The following is a 20,004-nucleotide window of genomic DNA, read 5'->3' as shown; positions in this document are numbered from 1 at the left end:
TCTGCTGGGGGGAGCCTCCCCCCCCCCCCCAGCAGACCAGGGAGACGCGGAGCAAAGCCGCGGAGGATGCGGGCGGGACCACAGCGCATCTCGGTGGTCCCGCCACCCATCTCTCCCTGGTCTGCTGGGGGGGGGGGGGGGGGGAGGCGCAGCTAGTGCGCTCCCCCCACCCCCCCCCGCAGACCAGGCTTTTCTCGCCAACAACGCCTGGGGTAGAGCAGCTGGGGCGCTGCCGGATTGGTCCCGCAACGCCGCTCCTCGGTGCTACTGGACCAACCCAGCAGCACCCCAGCTGCTCTGCCCCAGGCGTCCCCAAGTCAGCTGCTGCTGAAACTGATCAGCGGCTGATTCCAGAAAGCCCAGGGCAGAGCAACTCTGCCTCGGGCTTTCTGTAGTCAGCCGCTGGTCAGTTTCAGCAGCGGCTGAATCTGGACACCAGTCCCGACTTACATACAAATTCAACTTAAGAACAAACCTACAGTCCCTATCTTGTACGTAACCCGGGGACTGCCTGTATATTTTCAATGGACCTAGAAGTGTTACTGAATGTAACAGAGTCTAAGGTTTGGTATAATGATTGCTTTCAGGCATGAGAAAAAACAAAGGATACCTACAGAATTTAAAAAATAGCTAGCATTTTAGAGAAGTAACTTTATATTAAAGGCATAGGTCTATACATGCATATTTACAAATAAATGTACCTTCAGAAGTCCTCTATGGAAAAAAGTCAAGCCTTTGTATAGCATAGCTATAGGCTGGTTTTTGTTTAGTTCCAAGGAGCGCTGAAAATCTTCATGAGCTGTTGCATAGTCCTGTTGAACAAAAATAGCTTTCAGGTGACACAGAAATTTCTAGATCTAGCTAATATATAGAAATACAAACAAACTGTCTTATGGTTATAGCTATGCATTTTGCTCCAAAGAAGTGATCTGGAATTCTAGATTAATACTAATATGCTGATTCAGTCTCATCAGTGCAAATGTAAAATGCCTCTTCTGTATGAGGGATGAGGAAAGCAAATATCCTTAAGACATGTGGCTCCAGCATCATTTAAAGCAGCAGAAATAGGCAAACTAAAAGGAATGCACAGTGCAATTTATTTCCATCTTTTCTTTCATAGCAACTGCTACAAGAAAAAAATGGGATGAAGTGAATGGAGAAAGGGGTTGAAAATAGTCTGAGTGAAATCAATTGAATACATTGATTTCACATTGTCCCCTTGGGATATCAGCTATTCAATGTACATATAATTTTTGAAGCAACAATACCTAGACTAACTTGAAGCCATGTCTTCAAATATGCCAATAATAAAATGCTTGTTTTCATAGCAAGAAGATATGATTTCAGCATTTTGCAAAGATAATAGGTTGTTTTATATTGCTAGTCTGGGGCTCAATCACACACACATACACAGCTATAGTTCTGAATATTTTCCCTCTAACAAATGAGGATCCAACAATGGGCAATTACAATCTTTGTTACCAAAGCAAATTTCTCTGTGCACTCCCTCAGCCCCCAAAAGATACAAAAGTAGTTCTGAGATTATAGATTGGCTGCATTAATTTTATACACTGTTTCTCCACTTTGCTTCTCTCCACTGACTAATACATGATAACAAAATACTTTAATTGCCTTTTTAGAGAATTGTGATCAGAGAAGGTCTTAAACTAGTGGTCCATCACAACTATTCAAAGATCAGTCTTCAGTGGGAAGGGAATGAACCCTTATTCTTTCATGAAAGTAGCATCTAATGGCAAAAAAACTAACCTCAGATATGAAGTAAAGAGTACCTCTGTGCCTGTAAAGTCGCGCCGATGGTTGTAGCTGAATAGCTGTGGTGAGATCAGCCAGCGCCTCACTAATTCGGCCCAGAGGAGACAGTATCTATAAATTCAAAGTAAGCAATTAACCTAGAAAGAGTATGCTGAATTGTCTAGAGTAAGTTGAACAATCTAAATGCTGTTTTATCTGTCAATAGGTTTTTATTCCCATGCCTCTAAAATTGATCTTGTTCTTAAGTATACATGTAGTTTAATGTGTGTATTTACTAGAGCTGGTCAGAAAAATAATTTTAATTGCACAGAAAATCCTGACATTTTGACATTTGTTTTTCTCCTGATTCACGATAGAGTCAAAATCTCAAAATATTTCACAGAACAAATTATTTGTTAATGTCAATATGATATATTACAAAAACTATAACAGAAAAAAATGATTTGAAATGGTCTAGTCAGATTTTAATGCACTTTTAAACTGTTGAAATAAGGATAGTATGTCAATGTCAACTATTTCAAATGAAATAGTGTTTTCCAATAGAAAAAAAACCCATTCTACTTAAATTTGACCAGTTCTAATATCTAACCTCCCGATATAAATTGAGCATTGCAAAACCATCCTACTTAAAACAGCATGAAAACCATGGCTCACAACTTTCTTAAAATATTTGAAAGAGTTGCAACTGAAAAGTCTGAAAAAGAAAAATCTCACTTCTGCTCGCTGTTCAAATACTTCAGGGTGATCTGGTTCCAGACTAATTACTCTGCTCAGCTCAAACAGGGCAAGCTCAGCATTGTTTATGTCCTTAAAGAGAGAAATCAAACAATATAAGCAACCAGAGCATGCTTTATTATTATTATCATAAGTGATCTTAGAGTTATTCTAATAATTAAGGACAAAGGTCAAAAGAGAATCAATATACAGTAACCAGCCATCAAAGAACTTCAATGTCATTTCAAAGATGTTTTATACTGCAAATATTAACTGAACAAGCTGTTTGACTACTAAAACTCAACTAAACAGGACTCTTTTTATCCATGTGTATCATCTACAATATTTTGCAAACACAGACCCCTCAGTGTTTCATCTTCACTTACTGGGTTGCAAGGCATTATACAAACAGTATTTTGTTTTAATGCTTAAAATCTCCCCACAAAGAATAGTGGTATTATGAGGTGTATTTTGCACGCTTATATAAAGTTATCACACTCTTTTAGAAGCAAAAAAAAATTAGGATGTACTATAAAACAGTTTTGTCCGATTCAGCGTAAACTAATTTTTCTTCTTGCTGAGAAAATCAATTCAGCAGAGCCACTTATAGCCAAAAAACTGTGACTGGAGTTTCTTCCCTTCAGTGATATCACAAGCTCTCCTCCTGACACTACTTCCCAAGAGTGTAGGAGAGCTTTATTCAAAAGAAGAAATTAGCAATTCATCATTAGTTGCATCATCCAGAAAGGTCAATGCTGTGTTTCATGGTTTCAATGAATCAGGTTAACTGAAAGACAACTATCTCCAATAACCTAGCTGAACCATGACAAAACTAGGTGCAGAATTGGCAAAGATAATATTATATCTAATGCACGAGGACCCGTCTTTTTAACCTGCTAGTTTCTGGAAAAAATATGCACTTAGCCTTGTCTATATTAGACTTTTCCCTAAGTTTACCACCATTATTACCACTGATTCATCTGCTATAATGGTGGCAAATTATGGTGCAGACAAGATGTTGGGAGCCACTAGTGCTTTAAACGAATGTGATGGACTTTTTGATAAGCAGGGTGAGAAAATATGGTGACATTCCCAGTACTTCCCTTTCATATCTAAAGGTTTAATAGTACTGCCACACCTTCTGCTAGTACCAGAGTACCTTACACATAAAAGGTATTGGCAAAGTCCACATTAGGCTTCATAGCTTCTTTGGCTCTGTCGTATTGGGCTAGAGAAACTATTTGAGAAAAGCATTTGGGGTTTTTTTTGTTGTTTTAGTGGTTGGTTCATTTGTTTGTCTGGGTTTTGGAAGAATATAATTATGGAGTTACCTGGGGCTTCTGCTTGAACCTTTAGCCCCTGTTTAGACTCAAATTAGGAAAAAAAACTTCAAAATATTTCTCACAGAAGCCATATTTTGTGGAATGGATCTTTTTAAATCAGCTGCCAATAACAGAGAACTCTTTGCTAAGACAGATATGGACATGAAAATCACAAAATGAGTACCTATCAACACTGTCCAGCAGACAGTAGTACTGCATAATGGGGTATTCTACCAAGTCATCCAGTTAATTTGGACTGCAGGAATTCAGAATTCTAAAAGCCTATTTCAGCTTCTTGACAGAGGCTGGATACTTTATCATACTACTACATAAAACAAAGAGCTTTTTTAAAAAATATATTTTCCTTACATTTTTTTAAATCATTAATAGCCAATTCCTCAAACTCTGGATCATTGTGTTAGTCTTTACCTATTGATCTTTATGTTACAAACTGCACTGGAAATGGTTCAGTTAGGTGCAACTGTGTTAAACAAGAAAGGTTCTGTATAGTAGAGACACTTAAAAGTTTAACAAAAAATCAAAATACCAAATTTTTCATGTTAGTGCCACTGAGGACTTTGAATCAAACAAACTAGGATTCATATAAAAATATTTGAACTAAGAATTGAGTATGCATTTATGGATGTTATGGGAACCCAACATGTTATACTCGGGGTGAGGGACCTTTGGCCTGAGGGCCGGATCCAATCCCCTCAAGATCTACTAGCCTGGTCCCCTCTAGGCTCTGGTATGCAAGGAGAAAGTGGGGAGTGCCTTTCTGCTTCTCAGTAAGGGGCCATGTCAGTGAGGTGTTTTTTGTGTGGCTCCCAAATGATTTTTCTGTGGGTCAGTGGCCCCTGACCCAAAAAAAGTTCCCCACCCCTGCACTACACAGTATAAATAAAACAATTAAAAATGCAAAATAGAAGCTGCCCAAACAGTAATTCCATCACAAGCATCTCGCTGTATATTTACTAAACAAAGGGGCTGGTTCCCTTCTACCATTTATCAGTCTTCAGGGATCTCCATGAAGTTATGTCCACACAACAGATTTCTGATGACAAGTATGGTCTGCAGTCAAATTACATCTTCAAAGACAATGTTTCAAGAAAACATGAATAGAATTACAATACATACTGAAAGCCCTTTTGGCTGTATGTATGTTTAATAAATTCTAGTTCATCTATCTTCTAAAATCCCTTTCAGTTAGTAGGCAAATACTTCTGACAAATCAATTTATATTAATACTCACATGTAGTCCTTTTTTGCCATATGCTATCCCTCGTCCATAAATAGCACTAACCAGCTCTGGATCATCCTATTCAGAGTAAAGCATAAGTAAAACCATCTTATAAAAATTAGAGTAAGTGAATGAAAGATGTCTTTCTTTAGCTGCCTACTTTTACTTAATACTGAGTGTTTAACATTAGCAGGCCTTAGTCATGATCTTCAGTTAAAGATACAGAAGAGACTATTGTAATCCACCATCACAAGATTACAATTTGCAACTTATGAGCTGGAAATGTACATGTTTCATCTCTCCCAACAGGGGAATTACTTGGAAAATGAGTAAAATCTCTTCACCAGATCTGAGGAGAGCAAAGAAGAAGAAAAAACCCTTTTCTCATGGGGAAATAATTCTAACCACAGTTTTCAATTAGAGCTATAGCAAAAATACCTAATATTAAAATGCATCATGGGCTGTCATCAGCAAATCTGCATATAGGAAAAAAAGACCACAAGTTACCTATTTCAGAAGTTCCCAAACTCTATGATGTACATGGATGTGACCAGCCACATGCCAAGGCAGGCAATAGAGACAAGCCCATGCGAGGAGTGCCCAAGTGTTTACAGGATAGGGGAAGAAGCACAGCCCACCCCAGTAACAGCCTAGTGCTCTTTTCCTCCTACCCTCCCTGATAGCTGGGGCTTCCTGCATGCTCTCCCTGCTGCTGCCCTGGATACTTGGCCAACTGCAGCCTTCTATTTTTAGACCTTTTAGAGCCCACAGTAGCTCTGGACAGAGAGAGGCAGACAAGGAGATCTGAGCTGATCCATTCCACAGGTTCCTTCAGGGATGGAGCCAACCAGGTCCTGCTACTGCCCTGGATGGGAGCTTCCCCCTCCCCCGATGGCCTAATCTACGCGTAAAATTTAGGTCAACCTAGATAAATTTTGCACCGTGAGCAACATAAGTAGGATGGGCTAATTCCCTGTTGACAAAAAGGCTTCAGTTACACCTCTTTGAGAGGAATATTACCTATAATGGATGGAAAAACCCCTTCTGTTGATGAGGAAACTCTACACTGCAGAAACATAGCTGCAGTGCCAGAGCTGTGTCATTGTAGTAGCTGTTATGTAAACATACCCACAGCATATATGTAAACATATATAGGAGTTAAAAAAGCACATAGCAAGATGTTATTACATCACAGTGCAGAACTTTTTAATGACATTTTATAATGTACCACTGATGTATTATATCTCTATACTGGCTTAAATAGTAGGGTCATGGTTTAATCAGTAAGACCTTCTTTTCCATAAGGATACACATTTATAAATCAAGTTTGACTAAACTAGGATACCCTTTTTAAAAAACCTGTCAGCTTGCCATTAAACAAGCTGAGTGAATTCCATGCCATCCATGGAATATGAATATGAATTCCATACCATCCAACTGGAAAAAATTATACTAGAGAATAAATAAAGTTTTGCTTAACTATTACAGCAACCACATTCTTAACTTAGAACTGAGTATTAACTTGGTTTATAACACAGATTTGGTTTATAATACAATAATAGAGTCTGGTGTATAATACAGATGTAAGAGACTAGTCGACTATCCGATAAGTAAAAGCTTATCGGACAGTCGACTAGTAGCTTCTCCCCCCACTTTGCTGCTTCTGTAAGAGAAAGGCAGCAGGGGGGGGGGGGGGAGAGGAGTGGGAGCCAGTACTCTGGGGAGCTAGCTTAAAAAGTCCATTCCCCCCAGCATCATTCTAACAGGGGCCAGGGAAGGTAAAGGCCCAGCGGAAAGGCCTAAGCGGGGACTGAAGCAGTGTCCGCTTGTACCACTTCTGCCGCAATTTTGCTTTTGAAATGTACAAGCACACCGGTGGGGCACTTGCACATTTCAAAGGCTGAGGCGCCACAGGAATGTGGGCCCAGAGGTGACTCCTCCGCTGACCCTGTGTGCCCTGCAGCACCTCAGCCTTTGAAAGGTACAAAAGCCCTAATGGGGCTCTTGTACATTTCAAAAGGAAGCCCCACACTCCCTGCAAGGCTTCCACTTTTGAACTGTAGCAAGAGCCTGGCAGACTATTCTATTAGTTAATTAATCTGAATTTAACACCTCTAGTTTATAACCCATATGGAATTTCTATAATGTTATTATCCCATATGAGGTTATCCTGTCAGTAAGTTACTGGCAATGTGCTAAATTGTAACCAAGAATGCAGTGGAAAAAAAAGTCTAAAATACACAAAGTACTACTAACCAAGTCACCTTTTAGTAAACTGAACTGTGCAAAAAAGTATTTTTTGTGCTTTTGCAGGTATTTCTTCTAACAGTCAAATAAGTTGGCCTATATTTTATTAGTTTATTAGGAGACTGGGGTCATAAGACTTTTTTAAAAACCACATTTATCAACTGTATTCATTTTCACATGTAATAGCGGACTCTCGCCAGTTTAAATTCTGATATTTATTAAGAGTTAAGTGTTTTATCTGGTTTGTCAGCCTCAAATGCTATAATGGTTCTAAGGTATACAAATCATTATGAAGTCCTTTTATACAAATCAATTTAATCAGTGGCTGATTTTAAGATTAATCATCTTGAAGTTTACAATTACAGAATTAGAACAGTTACCTGTAGCATTGCTGAAAAATGTCTTACAGCTTCATCATATAGGCCACTGCCAATCAACACATAGGCAATTGCTGGCAAAGCAGGATTCCCAAACATTAAAATAAAAACATAGATAACATGTCAGTTTTTCAAATATTTAAAATGTGGTCATATTTAACAAAATGTAAACTAAGTATCCTACTGTAAAGCACAAGGGAATCCAGATCCCAAATATAGCCACTAGATGCTATCATGCTTACAGGCAGAGTTTGTAGCACTGCCTATTAAAATTGTCTGACACTTTTTGTTATATGGCTTCGCTTTCAGTTCTTTATAAAGCTTTGCTATTATCTATCTGTTTCTGTTGGGGCTGAAGTTTTCCATGCCAGGTGTCTGCCTCAGGCAGAGTTAGTCATTTCCAAGAATGAGGCTAGGCAAAACACATTTTTCCTATGTTAAAAGTTCTGGAAAACTCTTTGAGCAGGACTAGCATCCCTATGCTTTGGAACAGGAGACTTGAAACTTGGCAAGTAGACTTTTTTTTAAAGTCAGGGATATGCCTTTTGCCTTCCCTGTGAAAATCCACAGGAATATATCCAAGTTGTAAGCTTCTGAAAAATTGCAGTTCGCAGATGCCAAATAGCAACTGCAGATTTTAGTAGTTAAATTTCCAAAGACTGTCTTCGCTAAGATTGCTCCAGCCTCTTACCACCTGCTAATGCTGACCAGACTGTGCATGGGCCATCCACACAGAGCATGGGCCATCCACACAGAGCAACTGAACATGTTCCCTTCAGGCTGAGAATACCAGAGCAAAGATGGACTTTCCTACCAGTAGTTGCTACATGACAGGTACTGGAACTGAAAGCCAAGGCCCTATGCCTCCAGTGCTCTTAATGACTTCTTCTCCCAAACCCTTGCTGGCACCCAAGAAGTTGTAGATTAAAATGCAAAACAAGCAAGGGGGGGGGAGCAAAGGAATGAATTGATACAAGGAATCTGATGCAAGATTGGGGGCAGAGAAGAGAAACTAGGTCTGGCTGAGCAAGGACACCTGGAATGTAAGAGGATAAGGAGGCTGGTACTGACTGGGCAAGGAAGCTTGGTGCCAGTGAGAGAAACATAGATCAGATGAGGAGCCAGGAGAAATTGGGACTGGCTGCACAAAGACTAGGACTAGGATCTCATATCAGGGAAATGGAGATGAGCTGACTATGAAGTGGAGTGAGTGGGAGAAATGGAACTGGTTAGGGAAGGAATACTCAACAGGTAGAATGGGGGACAAATCAGGATTGCCAGATGCTCTTGAAGAGACTGCGAAATTGTTTTTAATATTATTTTCTCAAGAGTCTGGACCTTGACGATATCCTGACCAAGAAATGTGGACCATGACAAAAAAAAATAGTTGATTACCCCAGATTAAGGAAAGAGTCTGGGTCAAGGAGCCCGAAGACTAGAATTGATGTAAACTTAATTGTCATTTCCTAACTTAAAGAGTGATTGACTTTGAAACCTTAACTTTTCAGCAAGCGAGTGAGTAAAATAAATAATAGGATGTTATTGTGGTTAAAATGCACAGTAAAGGGAGTCAGTAAATGTGAGTTCTATTCTTCCTCTAGCACAGGTTTACTATAAATAATAGCAAAGTCGTTTAGGGGTTATTTTTCAAAGGTTCTGAGGGCTTGCAGCTCCACAAAGGGAGATGTGAATGCTTAGAACATTTGAAAATTAGGCAGATAGGGAAACTGAAATAGGAAGGCTATCTAAAATTTTCTCCATATCATAAAAGATTATGAGGCTAAATGTATTAGTGATCATAGAACAGTTTGAAATCCTCAAATGGTATATATTATTTGAACTTTTGCTTATTATTAAATGCTGATATGGCCACTGCAGAATATAGAAACACACAGTGCCAAGAACTTTGGAGCCTAGAAGACACATAAGATAGGTCTTTGGCACTGGGAGAGACAGATGATCATTGTTTAGAATGGGGTTGGCAACGTCTGGCACAGGTGCCAGAAGTAGCATGTAAGAGGATTTTCAGTGGAACATGGGGATGGGGGAGTGGAGAAACCCCAGAGCCTCCCTGTGCGATTGGGGAAAAAGCTGGAGCCACAAACAGCATGCATGCTCGCCCTGTCCCTCCCCCAGTTAGAGGAACATAGCAGCACACCGGCACACCGCCTGCAGGCTTTTCCCGCTGCTCCATTGGCCAGAATCTGGCCAATGGAGCAGCGAGAAGCCATGCCTGGGACAGAAAGCCTGAGAGCAGCATGGGAGGCAAAACAGACCCAGTCGCCATCTTGCCCGTGAAGGACCCACTGCTACCATTGCCATGCCCCCCTGCTCTACCCCTGCCTCGCACCGCCCGCAGGTGCAATGCACTCAGACCCACCAGAGAGCCCCATGAGGCCTCTGGAGTCTGTCATCCAGGTGCCAGCAGACTGGATCCTGGCCAGCCTGCCCAGACCCATCAGCTGGACTCCCTGCACTCCTGGCGAGGCACAGCCTCCATTCCACACTCGACCCATGGGCCACTAACTTATTCTGTGTGTAGAGCAAAGCTGCCATGTGGAAGTGACGGTTACAAAAATAAACCTTGTTACAGGCACTGGGAGAGGAGGGAAAAAAAAAAAAAAAAAAAAAGAGCAAATGCCATGCAGATCCTGCACCCACGCCCCCCCCCCCCCTCCATACTGAAACCCTACACCCACATCCTGCTCCCACTCCCTTGGCCAGACACCCACTCGCACCCTTCCCCTCAGCCAGACACTAGGGATGTTAAATATCAGTTAATTGAATAGCTGAGTAACCTCACAAATTCTTATCAGTTAGTCGACTATTCTATAGTTCCCGGGGGTGAGAACAGCAGCCAGTGCACTCTGGTCCCACTCTGGAGAAGGCCCCTGACACTCGTCACTGCTGCCTCTGTAACAGAGGCAGCAGCACGGGGTGCAACAAGGAGAGCCAGTTTAAAAACCAGCTTCCTTCACAGGACCCGGCACAAGCTGAAACAGTCTCAGACTTCTGCTCATCGGTTAATCGACTACACTATTACATCCCTACCCGACACCCTACTCTCAGCCTGCTCCTGCACCCCACCTCCCACCCAGATCATGCAACCAAATGCGGGGAAGCCCATGTTTGCCACTCCTCCCCTCCCCACAGGAGCAGCCGGAGCGGAGCCCAGGGCAGGAGACCAAGATAGGGCATTCAGTAGAGAGAGGCCTCTACCCCTCCCAGGAGAGCGGCGCAGCCCAGAGCAGGAGGGTTAAATCTTGGCACGCCACTTCGGAAAGGTTGCAGACCCCTGGGTTAGAATTAGGGGATGTAAAAGGTTAACTGATGGGGGCTGGCGCAGCTCCCTGCTTGCTGCAGGCAGGGGGCTGCTCCTGCCCCACAGGCCCTGCCATGGACAAGGGCTGCTCAAGGATGGCACTGCTGGAGGAGCCCCTGTCTATGGTAGGCACTGGTGCCCCACAGGTAGCAGGCTGTTACAGCTCAGCTGGAGCAGTCCCCCCCCATGTACCCCACCTTTAATCGGTTATAACCGGTTAAACAATATTTTTATTGGTTGACCAATTAAAAGGGATTTTACATCCTTAGGTAGAATACAGAGGATTTTTGTTGTGGCGTTCTCTAATCCAATCTTCTGCACCTATATAATGTTGAAGCATTAGGCCAATGTTATTTTATTTTTATTTTTTTTTTAAAGTAATGCATACAGGAGGCCCCTGCTATACAGCCCCCATAAATCGACCTTTTCCATAAATGCAGAAGGAGCCAAAATCCCCCGACTTACACCCTCGGCCCCGCATTTACGATGGCATACGACACCTGTCATAAATGCGGGCTCGAGTTACAATGCCCTTGACTTGCGATGCTATCCCCAGAGCCGATCGTGTCGCAAGTCAGGGGCAGCCTGTACACTCCACACCTTGTTGTCTGATATAAAGAGTAGTCCACAGTTTTTCAGCTTCAAATGCTTAACAAAACACAACCAAAAAACACCACGTACTTCACAAGGGGCTACCATGCTTCTTCACCCGGCAGTGGTATTTATGTTTTTGTAGCAAATTGCAGAACTTCAGGAAATGGTTTATATAACTTACCTTTTACCGTTATATTGGAGAAAAAGTCTCAAACTTTGGCAGTATTTATAAGTATGTATCAAGGATGAAAATTTTATGATAAAAAGCCTTTGTAGGTTGAGCCTCTCTAGTCTGGCATGTTCTGGTCCAGAAGCATTCGTGGTCTGACATGAGTTTAGTTAGCCGGATGTCCACTTACTACGGATGTAGCTAAGTTTCCTGTAGTAGCATCAAGTTTGTTTACAGCCACAAGTCCTGCTCTCAGTGTTTTGTGCTGTTAGTTAGCCCTAATTTACTCCTAAACATCTTGTCCGAGCCCTGTAAGCAGTGGAAGTGTTGATAATCTGCTAGACAATTTTGACCTCCCGTGGTTTGGCAAATTTTCTGGTTCAGCACTGGTAAGTGTACTAGAGAGGTTCAACCTGTAGTAGGTCCTCTAAGTGGGCCTGGCAGGACATTATTCAATAAAGATTAAGAGTCAAAGTCTGCTCTTGGATATACAAATGCAACTTCTGTTGAAGATTAATGAGAACGGCAAGTTCCCCTCAAATTGCAGAAATTGGCTGTAATAGCCTAAGATAGAGGTTTGTTTGGTCAGAACATCTTCCAACTGCAGCAATTAATATAGCTGAAGTTACCAGAAACATTTTTTTGTTTACCTAGACAACTTTATTGATAAGAGGGATTATCAAGGCTTTATTTTTCAAGCCTCAAAGAGTTATCAGTAGAAACTCAACATGTTAAATTTAGGATGTTCTTTGTGAGGAGGTTTGGCAGAGATAGGCTTTCAATAAATAATTCGGTTTTGGTGACAGCCCAGCTAAGTTTGTCAAAGGAGGAGTTAGAAAATGACAGTAGGAATTCAGTCTATTTCTCATTTTCTAAATTCTTTAGTATGCAAGATTAAAGCAATAATGTTGTTACGGTTATCTACATTCATTACAAAACTCCTTTTTCTAACATGATCATCTATCACCAATTAGAGAAATACTTAGAGAATATGTAGTACATTTTCAGTGCACTTAGTATCTGTGAAAGGTTCTAAATATATACGCCTGGGGAACAATGACCCATTTATCCACAGAACAGGTAAAGATTCAGTACACGTTTTCTCATGCCAATATTTCCCAATCCTGACTTGGAGGAATCACGTGTAGGGACAAGAAAGTCATTCTTCAGCCTATTCAATCATTGGCAGGACTTGTTAGCCAGCTCTACTGAGATAATCAACAGCAGTTGCAATTTTTTTTTGTCTTTCCAAAAGAAAGATTCTACATGACACCACATTCTGGTGACATTGTTACAAACTACTGCTAAGGAAAAGGAAAGGGGGAAAAACCCACATACACAGATGGACAGTGCTGTCATTGTGCAGGACATTATTTTGTTTTGGGCGCTGATATAGGAGAGCACAGCCCAACTTGCACCATTAATACCATGTTTGCACTGGGTAGAGTGAAGTCTTTGTCTATAATTTGTAGGGATATGCCTTTGTATATTTACAAAAAACTTCACTGTATGTATACCACATGAGAATCAGTCAGGAGATGAGTATTGCTGCAGTATAAGGAGTAAAAGGGACTCCAGGGAAGCTAGAGAAACTCCTTGCCTTTTCTTCATTTGTCTTTGGTTCTTTACCAAATTCTTAAATCTACTTCATTTGTCATCAGTTGTACAGTATCACAATAATTTCCAATGTAAACTATTGTCACATAAGGGCAGACTGATAATTTGAATACATGAGTTTTGTAGAAAAGGGAAGGACTGGGAAAAGAAGCAAAATAGTGAAAAGATACTGCCTAGAATATTGTAGGCAATATGAGGAAGTAATACTTTGTGGAGTACCCGCACAGTTCACATCTCTTCCCCAGAAGTTTATTAGAGCAGGAGAAGCACAAATAGAAGGACCAAGGCTCCGAAAAATAACAGACATCTAGGAAATTCCTAAGAAGATGCTCGAAAAAAGATGTACCTGAAAGAGGAGCAGGGCAGATAGCATGACAGCCCATGGACCCAAACATGGAAATGGGGTTCCTTTGACGTTGCTACCTGGGCCCCCATGTGGCAAATGCTGAACCACTGGAAGGGCTGAAGATTTACTGCTAGACTAGGGGAGTCTCCAACCTCTCTCAAAATTCTCCCTCTACCAGACAGACCAAGCTGAAGTCAGAGAGAGAAAATGGTAAATAATTCAAAATAAATAAATAAAACTCAGCAGCACAGGGTTCTCTAAGGCCTGTTTAGAGACATCTGCTTCTCAACACAGAAGCAGAAAACTGGCGAGCAACATCACAACAGTTCACCAGGTGCACTTCTAATAAGTGCCAAAAGGTTGACTACACCGAAAAAGAAATCCAAAGAAAAAACTCCTCCTAGTCACCTTATCAGACTTGGAAAAGGTAGGGAAAAAACAAACAAACAAACAAAAAACCCAGCAGTTCCAAGCTCAAAAGAGTAGCAAGAACACCTGAGAAAAAGCTTCTCTCAAACTCCCAGAAAATCCTCATTTATCAGGAATGACAAGAGAGAGAGAGTGGGGAAAGTTCATGAGTGTTTAACAAGATTTAGAAAAATATTTTCTTTACATCTGTGTGAACAAATGAATGGTGAAATGTCCCACTATGCAGAATAGAATATAGTACTTTGAGAGGGGGAGGTACGGTAATTAAAAACAAAAAGCTGAAATTTTATTGCACAAGGAGTGAAAAGTGATCCTAAAGTATGTCAGCATTACAAAGTATAATTTTACAGGATCAATACATTGTGCCTGTAAATGACATGTAGAACCACCCCTAGAAACCTTATATGATTATCTTACCCAAATCTTCATTTTTGTTCTCATTATCAGTGGCAAATGGAAATCGCTTTTGTTCTGCAAGTGACTTTGCTTGGCTCTGTAAAACATTATGGTTTTAGCATTTAGCTGACAATAGCAAAAAAAATCCTAAAAAAAATAAATAAATAAATAAATCAGAATTTAACACTGGACTATTGCTTAAATTCTTTAAAAAAAAATCTGACAAAGCAAAAATAAGTTTACTATTAAAGCAAAATGTACCATAAAACAAACCTGATCAAAGGCACTAAAATTTATTCCTAACCTTTTGTGAAAGGATAATCTGCTTTTCAAATGTCACTGCTATCCTCTGATTCATCTGGCATGTTAAGTTAGGCTGTAGTGTGTATATATATATATATACACACACACACACACACACACCTTGGACAACCAAATAACATAACACAATGCCCTTACTATAGTATACTATACATCACATTTTAACTTGAATTATGGAAATATCCCTAAGCAATGGATTACATAGTGGAAGGGAAGTTTTACCCTTTTGCCAGTGAGAAGACAGACTAAAGAAATATAAAACAAGTATGTAAAAAAATAGTTCAAAAAAACGACAGAAGTTTCATTTTTATTTATCTGGGATTGTTAATCTCTTCACTACTAGCGCCTTCACAATTAAAACACATACACTGAAGGTAGGAACCACAAAAGCAGAATTGCCTTGAAAAATCTTTTTCCAGATATATTTGCAGAATGTGGAAATATAAAAATGAAGCATACATGGAGATGTCTAAACAAATAGCTTTGATTCGTATAGTGAAGTCCCACTGATTGCAAAGGGAGTCTAAGGCAAGACTCAAGGACAATTTAAAGCCACAAACATACCTCTTACGTATCAAGTTTAAATGAAGGATGCAGTGATTGGACTAGTAATACTTATTAAATTAATTCAAATACATTTTAAATAGTTTAGTTCCTTTTTTGTCAACACTGTAGAGAAGAAAGAGGACTCCAAGTGATCTACAGATCTCGTACCAGACCTTCCCTGGAGTAGACTGGCATACCTGAGCGTCAACAGGCTAAGCCAATTTACATCAGCTATGGATCTGATCCCAATTTTCCCTCCCAAATATAGATCATAGAAGTTATTAAACTTACATTAATGAAGCTATCATCTCATTATTTAGGAGTTGTACACATTATATCCATCACTCATCATTCAGAGCAACATATGTATAGCCAACAGTAGGGATGTGAAAAATGTATTTATTTAGGTGAACGTGTAGGCACTGAAAAATTTCAGCAGTTATATATTTACATGCCCGGGAGGGGGGGGGCAGGGCCTCCCATGGAACTGCCTGTCCTGACACCCCCCCCTCGCCCTCCCGCACTGCAGAGCTGTCCCGCTCCCCCGACTTTTAAGCTGGCTCCCCCACACCTTGCATTGTTGCCTCTGATACAAGGCTACAAGGGAGGCTGTGTGTAACTATGAAGGTTAACTGATGAACCCAGAGTCATTGATTAACTATATACACATTGGGGCTATGTCTAGACTACATGGCTCTGTCGACAGAGCCACGTAAAATAGTTTATTCAGCATAGTCAAAGAAGCAGGGAGTTCAATAATCCCTGCTTCATTAAAATAAAAATGGCCGCCATGCTGTGCCAACGATCAGCTGATCCGGCACAGCGCGTCAGTCTAGACGTGGCGCGGTCGACAAGGGAAGCCTTTGTCGACCACTCTTGTAAACCTCATTTCACAAGGCATACCGGAGCGGTCGACAAAGGCCTCCCTTGTCGACCGTGCCGTGTCTAGACTGCCGCGCTGTGCCGGATCAGCAGATCGTCGGCACAGCGCAGCGGCCATTTTTATTTTAATGAAGCAGGGATTATTTAAATCCCCGCTTCTTTGACTATGCCGAATAAACTATCTTACATGGCTCCGTCAACAGAGTAGTCTAGACATAGCCTCAGAGTAGTCTAGACATAGCCTCAGATCCCTAGCCAACAGGTCACCCCTGGTCATCTTGAAAACGAATGGTAAAATGACAGAACTCTGCTGACTGAGCTGGTGAAACATTGAGTCAGAGTTGGCTCTCACTACAGAAATATCAGAATTCTTTATTTTGAGATGCATTATGTCTACAGTCATGTTATAACTAGTTACATTTACAAAAAGAACTAGACAAGTCCTACCAGACATAGGGTTGCCAGATGGTTTAACCAAAAATACCGAACACACACCCCCACCCCAAAAAAAAACCACCATTGGGGAAAAAAATTCTGTTGGGGGGGGGGGAAAAAAAAAAAAAAAAGAGGACCCGCAACTCCCCTGCAGAACCCAGTAAGCACCCAATATTTCAGCATTTTAAGTATCTGGTATTTTCTGAAATTTTTTACCGGACAGGAGGCGAAAATACTGGACAGCTGGCAACCCTAACCAGACATAAGAGATGTATCCCTAAAATTACCAACTCTACTTGATAATTTTAAACATCTATTATAAAAGTCTTTGTCACTTTTCCCACAAACCTGTATGAACCCAGGAATACCAACTTTTACCAGCATCAAGATATGCTCACATTCTTCTAGTTGCCAGAACTTCATGGATAAATCTGCCATGTTTTTCCACAACATAAGTATACAATGCAGCAAACAATACACAAGACAATTCAAGGCATTAAGGTGGATTATAGAAGCACAATTGTAACCAACTGTAACTTGGTTGTAGTTGAACAGCCAAGCCAAGCAAATTTGTTGATCAGCAAAGAGGAAGAAAGGAAAGGCTTTGGGAAGAAAGGAAATTGTAAATCTTATTTGAATTAAGATTGGAACAAAGGGTTAATTGTCGCAATTTTTTTTTAAGATTAAGTCAGTAATTGGCAAGGACATCATCTGCTTAAGGGTATAAAAAGTTATGAATCGGAGGTTTCTTTACTTGATCAAGCTGGAGCACACTTCAATGAGATGGTTTTCTTTAGGTCAGCTCTATTTTGTAAGTGTACTGATTGCATGCTTATGAATACTTTGTTACTGTGTTGGGTGTAATTAACCTTATTTTTAAAGCTGTTAGGCATGTTCAGAGAAATAATATAAAATACCATTTGTCTTTGGACTTATTTTTGGTAGAATTAGTGTCTTGTGGTCTTCCAAAATAATAATGTTTAATGTTTATAATTCCAACATATAGTAAATCAATGCACACACTCCTTTCTCCTCACATCTACAACCAATTAATTTTATTTTTGTACATAATAAAATAGTAAACAGCATACCAGAATTTTTTCAGTATTGAGAGAAAGCAGAGATTCACACGATGAAGATCCTCTTAGTTCACAGTCAGATTCATGGAAGTGCAAAAGTGGTGAGTCTGAAAAAATAAACATTTTTATTATCTCTGGATAGTCTCTTGAACTATTATACCTTATTAGGGTATAAATGTACCAGATCATCCAAATGCTGTTTCCTCATGCCAACCCCACCTTTTAAAAATTCCTCTATAGGATAAACCCATAGAGTATGACTGTTCATAAGCTCCATACATCACTTTTGTTCTAGGGTTGATGGCAAGAAGTGCAGTAGCGGACACAAACCTTGGTATACAGTTAGCTTCGCTACTATTTCAGACTATTCAGCTGACCAAAATGTGTGTGCAGCAATAGCAACACAGACAAGCCTATTTCAGTCTATGCAGCTGACCAAAATGTGTGTGCAGCAATAGCAACACAGACAAGCTAGATGGAGAGAAAACGAGGAGAAGATACGGAAGAGGAAAAACAATATAAGGGGAGGAAGAAGTGTGAAAGTGATTGGGAAAAGCAGCGCATGTCAGTTTGAGACTATCTGGTGTCTCATTCTTTCAGCAAACAAGAATATGAACACAGACAGCATGTTCAGACCCTAGGGAGAACAAGTGGATTTAGTCCACATTCAGCTTTCAGACGGGGGAAGGCTGGCTGGTAAGCAGAGGGTGGGGTAAAGATCTGGAAAGGGATAGATGAGAAAGATTAAGGTAACTAGTAGAAAGAATGGTAAAAATAAGGGATCCACACAAATACATGGAAAAAATAACAGTTAAGTTGTTACAGTGAAAAGCACTATAACATGAATAGAAAGTCAAAAATAGGATTCACACAGAGACAGTATGTTAAATGGGGTGGGAAATCTGGGAGAGTGAAGAGAAGAAAAATTATATTGTTTAATTGTAGACAAAATAAATTTTGAGGCACAACGGAGTTAACACCTACAGTTAAGTGGATGGACGGATAAAAGAAACTCTGAAATAAAAATCTTCTTCATCAGTTTGAAATATTGGGCAAGAAGAAAAATTAACCCTTTTATCATCTACTGCAAATAGCAATGTTTTAAAATACATTCATCAGTTGAAACAAAAACAACTCTGTCTCAATTTTGTTCAACTGTTGCTCTCCCACTCTATTTGGGATGTTAAAATTAGATTAATCAAATAAATCGACTTTGAATCGACTATTCTATTAGTTGATAAGGGTGATCAGCCTTTGAAAGGTAGCAACAGCCTGGTGGGTTCTTGCTACATTTCAAAGGAGAAAGTGCCAGGTGGCATTCTGCCTTTGAAATGTACAAGAGCCCCAACAAGGGCTCTTGTACATTTCAAAGACTGAAATGTGGCATGGAGCCTGGGACCAGCAGGAGACTGAGTCCCCTGCTGGCCCCAGACTACATGGGACACTTCCGCTTTGAAATGTACAAGAGCCCCAGTGGGGACTCTGGTACAATTCAAAAGTGGACCACCACCACTGCACTCCTGCTCCCTCCCATGGAGCAGGAGCTGGGGGGAACTGGCTTTTAAGCTGCCTCCCCCAGCACACTCTTCCCTTCTCCCCCTTGCTGCCTCTCTCTGGTAGAGGCAGCGGGGGGCAGGGGGGAGGAGCAACTAGTCAATTAGTTGCTTATATCCCTACACTCTACTATTGCAGGAAATACCTTACTTATGCATCCTGATTATAAAACAAACAAAAATGGTATAGCCAGGTAATTATCTGCTTGTTGCACAGATACCAAATTAAAAAAAGAAAGACAGATCAAAGAACAAAAAACAACATCATCTATTTATAAAATACAAATTGGAACAGCATCTAAAAATTAGTCAGTGAAAAAAAAATGTGGTTCTATATGAACCATGAGTGAAACTTGGATGAGTCTTGTAAGAGAAGGATACTATTTGAAGAGCCCAAGATGCACAGATTTAAAGACCACAAGGGACTATGATGATGATCACCCAGTGTGACTAAGCTTAAGACATGCAACAAAATAGGGATTCTCAAACTTCGTTACACAGAGACTCCCTTTTGAGAACAAAAATTACTACAATATTCTAGGAGGGGGGACTGAAGCCTAGACGTACCCAAGCCCTACTGTTCCAGATGGAGGGACTGTGACGGCGCGTTGGGGTCCCCCGTCTCCTGCACCCCGAAATGGC

The 20,004-nt window shown here is 40.6% G+C and overlaps 1 protein-coding gene across 7 annotated transcripts in view; it reads right to left on the bottom strand.

Moving 5' to 3' along the window:
• Positions 1 to 20,004, bottom strand: part of TTC13 (tetratricopeptide repeat domain 13) — a 68,607-nt gene that overhangs the window by 43,481 nt on the left and 5,122 nt on the right. For all 7 annotated transcript variants that reach the window (XR_012902781.1, XR_012902780.1, XR_012902779.1 and 4 more), the window contains exons 2-8: positions 17,822 to 17,916; positions 14,568 to 14,643; positions 7,677 to 7,747; positions 5,062 to 5,127; positions 2,488 to 2,580; positions 1,768 to 1,884; positions 702 to 812 (exon numbers count right to left, since the gene is read on the bottom strand). Coding sequence is in view for 2 of the 7 variants with exons in the window: in XM_075924708.1 (XP_075780823.1) it covers positions 702 to 812; positions 1,768 to 1,884; positions 2,488 to 2,580; positions 5,062 to 5,127; positions 7,677 to 7,747; positions 14,568 to 14,643; positions 17,822 to 17,916 (629 nt within the window). In the remaining 5 variants the exon portion in view is untranslated. The remainder of the gene's footprint in view (positions 1 to 701; positions 813 to 1,767; positions 1,885 to 2,487; positions 2,581 to 5,061; positions 5,128 to 7,676; positions 7,748 to 14,567; positions 14,644 to 17,821; positions 17,917 to 20,004) is intronic.

This window comes from Pelodiscus sinensis, chromosome 3 (genome assembly GCF_049634645.1).
Source record: "Pelodiscus sinensis isolate JC-2024 chromosome 3, ASM4963464v1, whole genome shotgun sequence".
NCBI lineage: Eukaryota > Metazoa > Chordata > Testudines > Trionychidae > Pelodiscus > Pelodiscus sinensis.
Note: the sequence above shows the minus strand (reverse complement) of the source record. Positions and strands in the feature narration are given on the sequence as shown.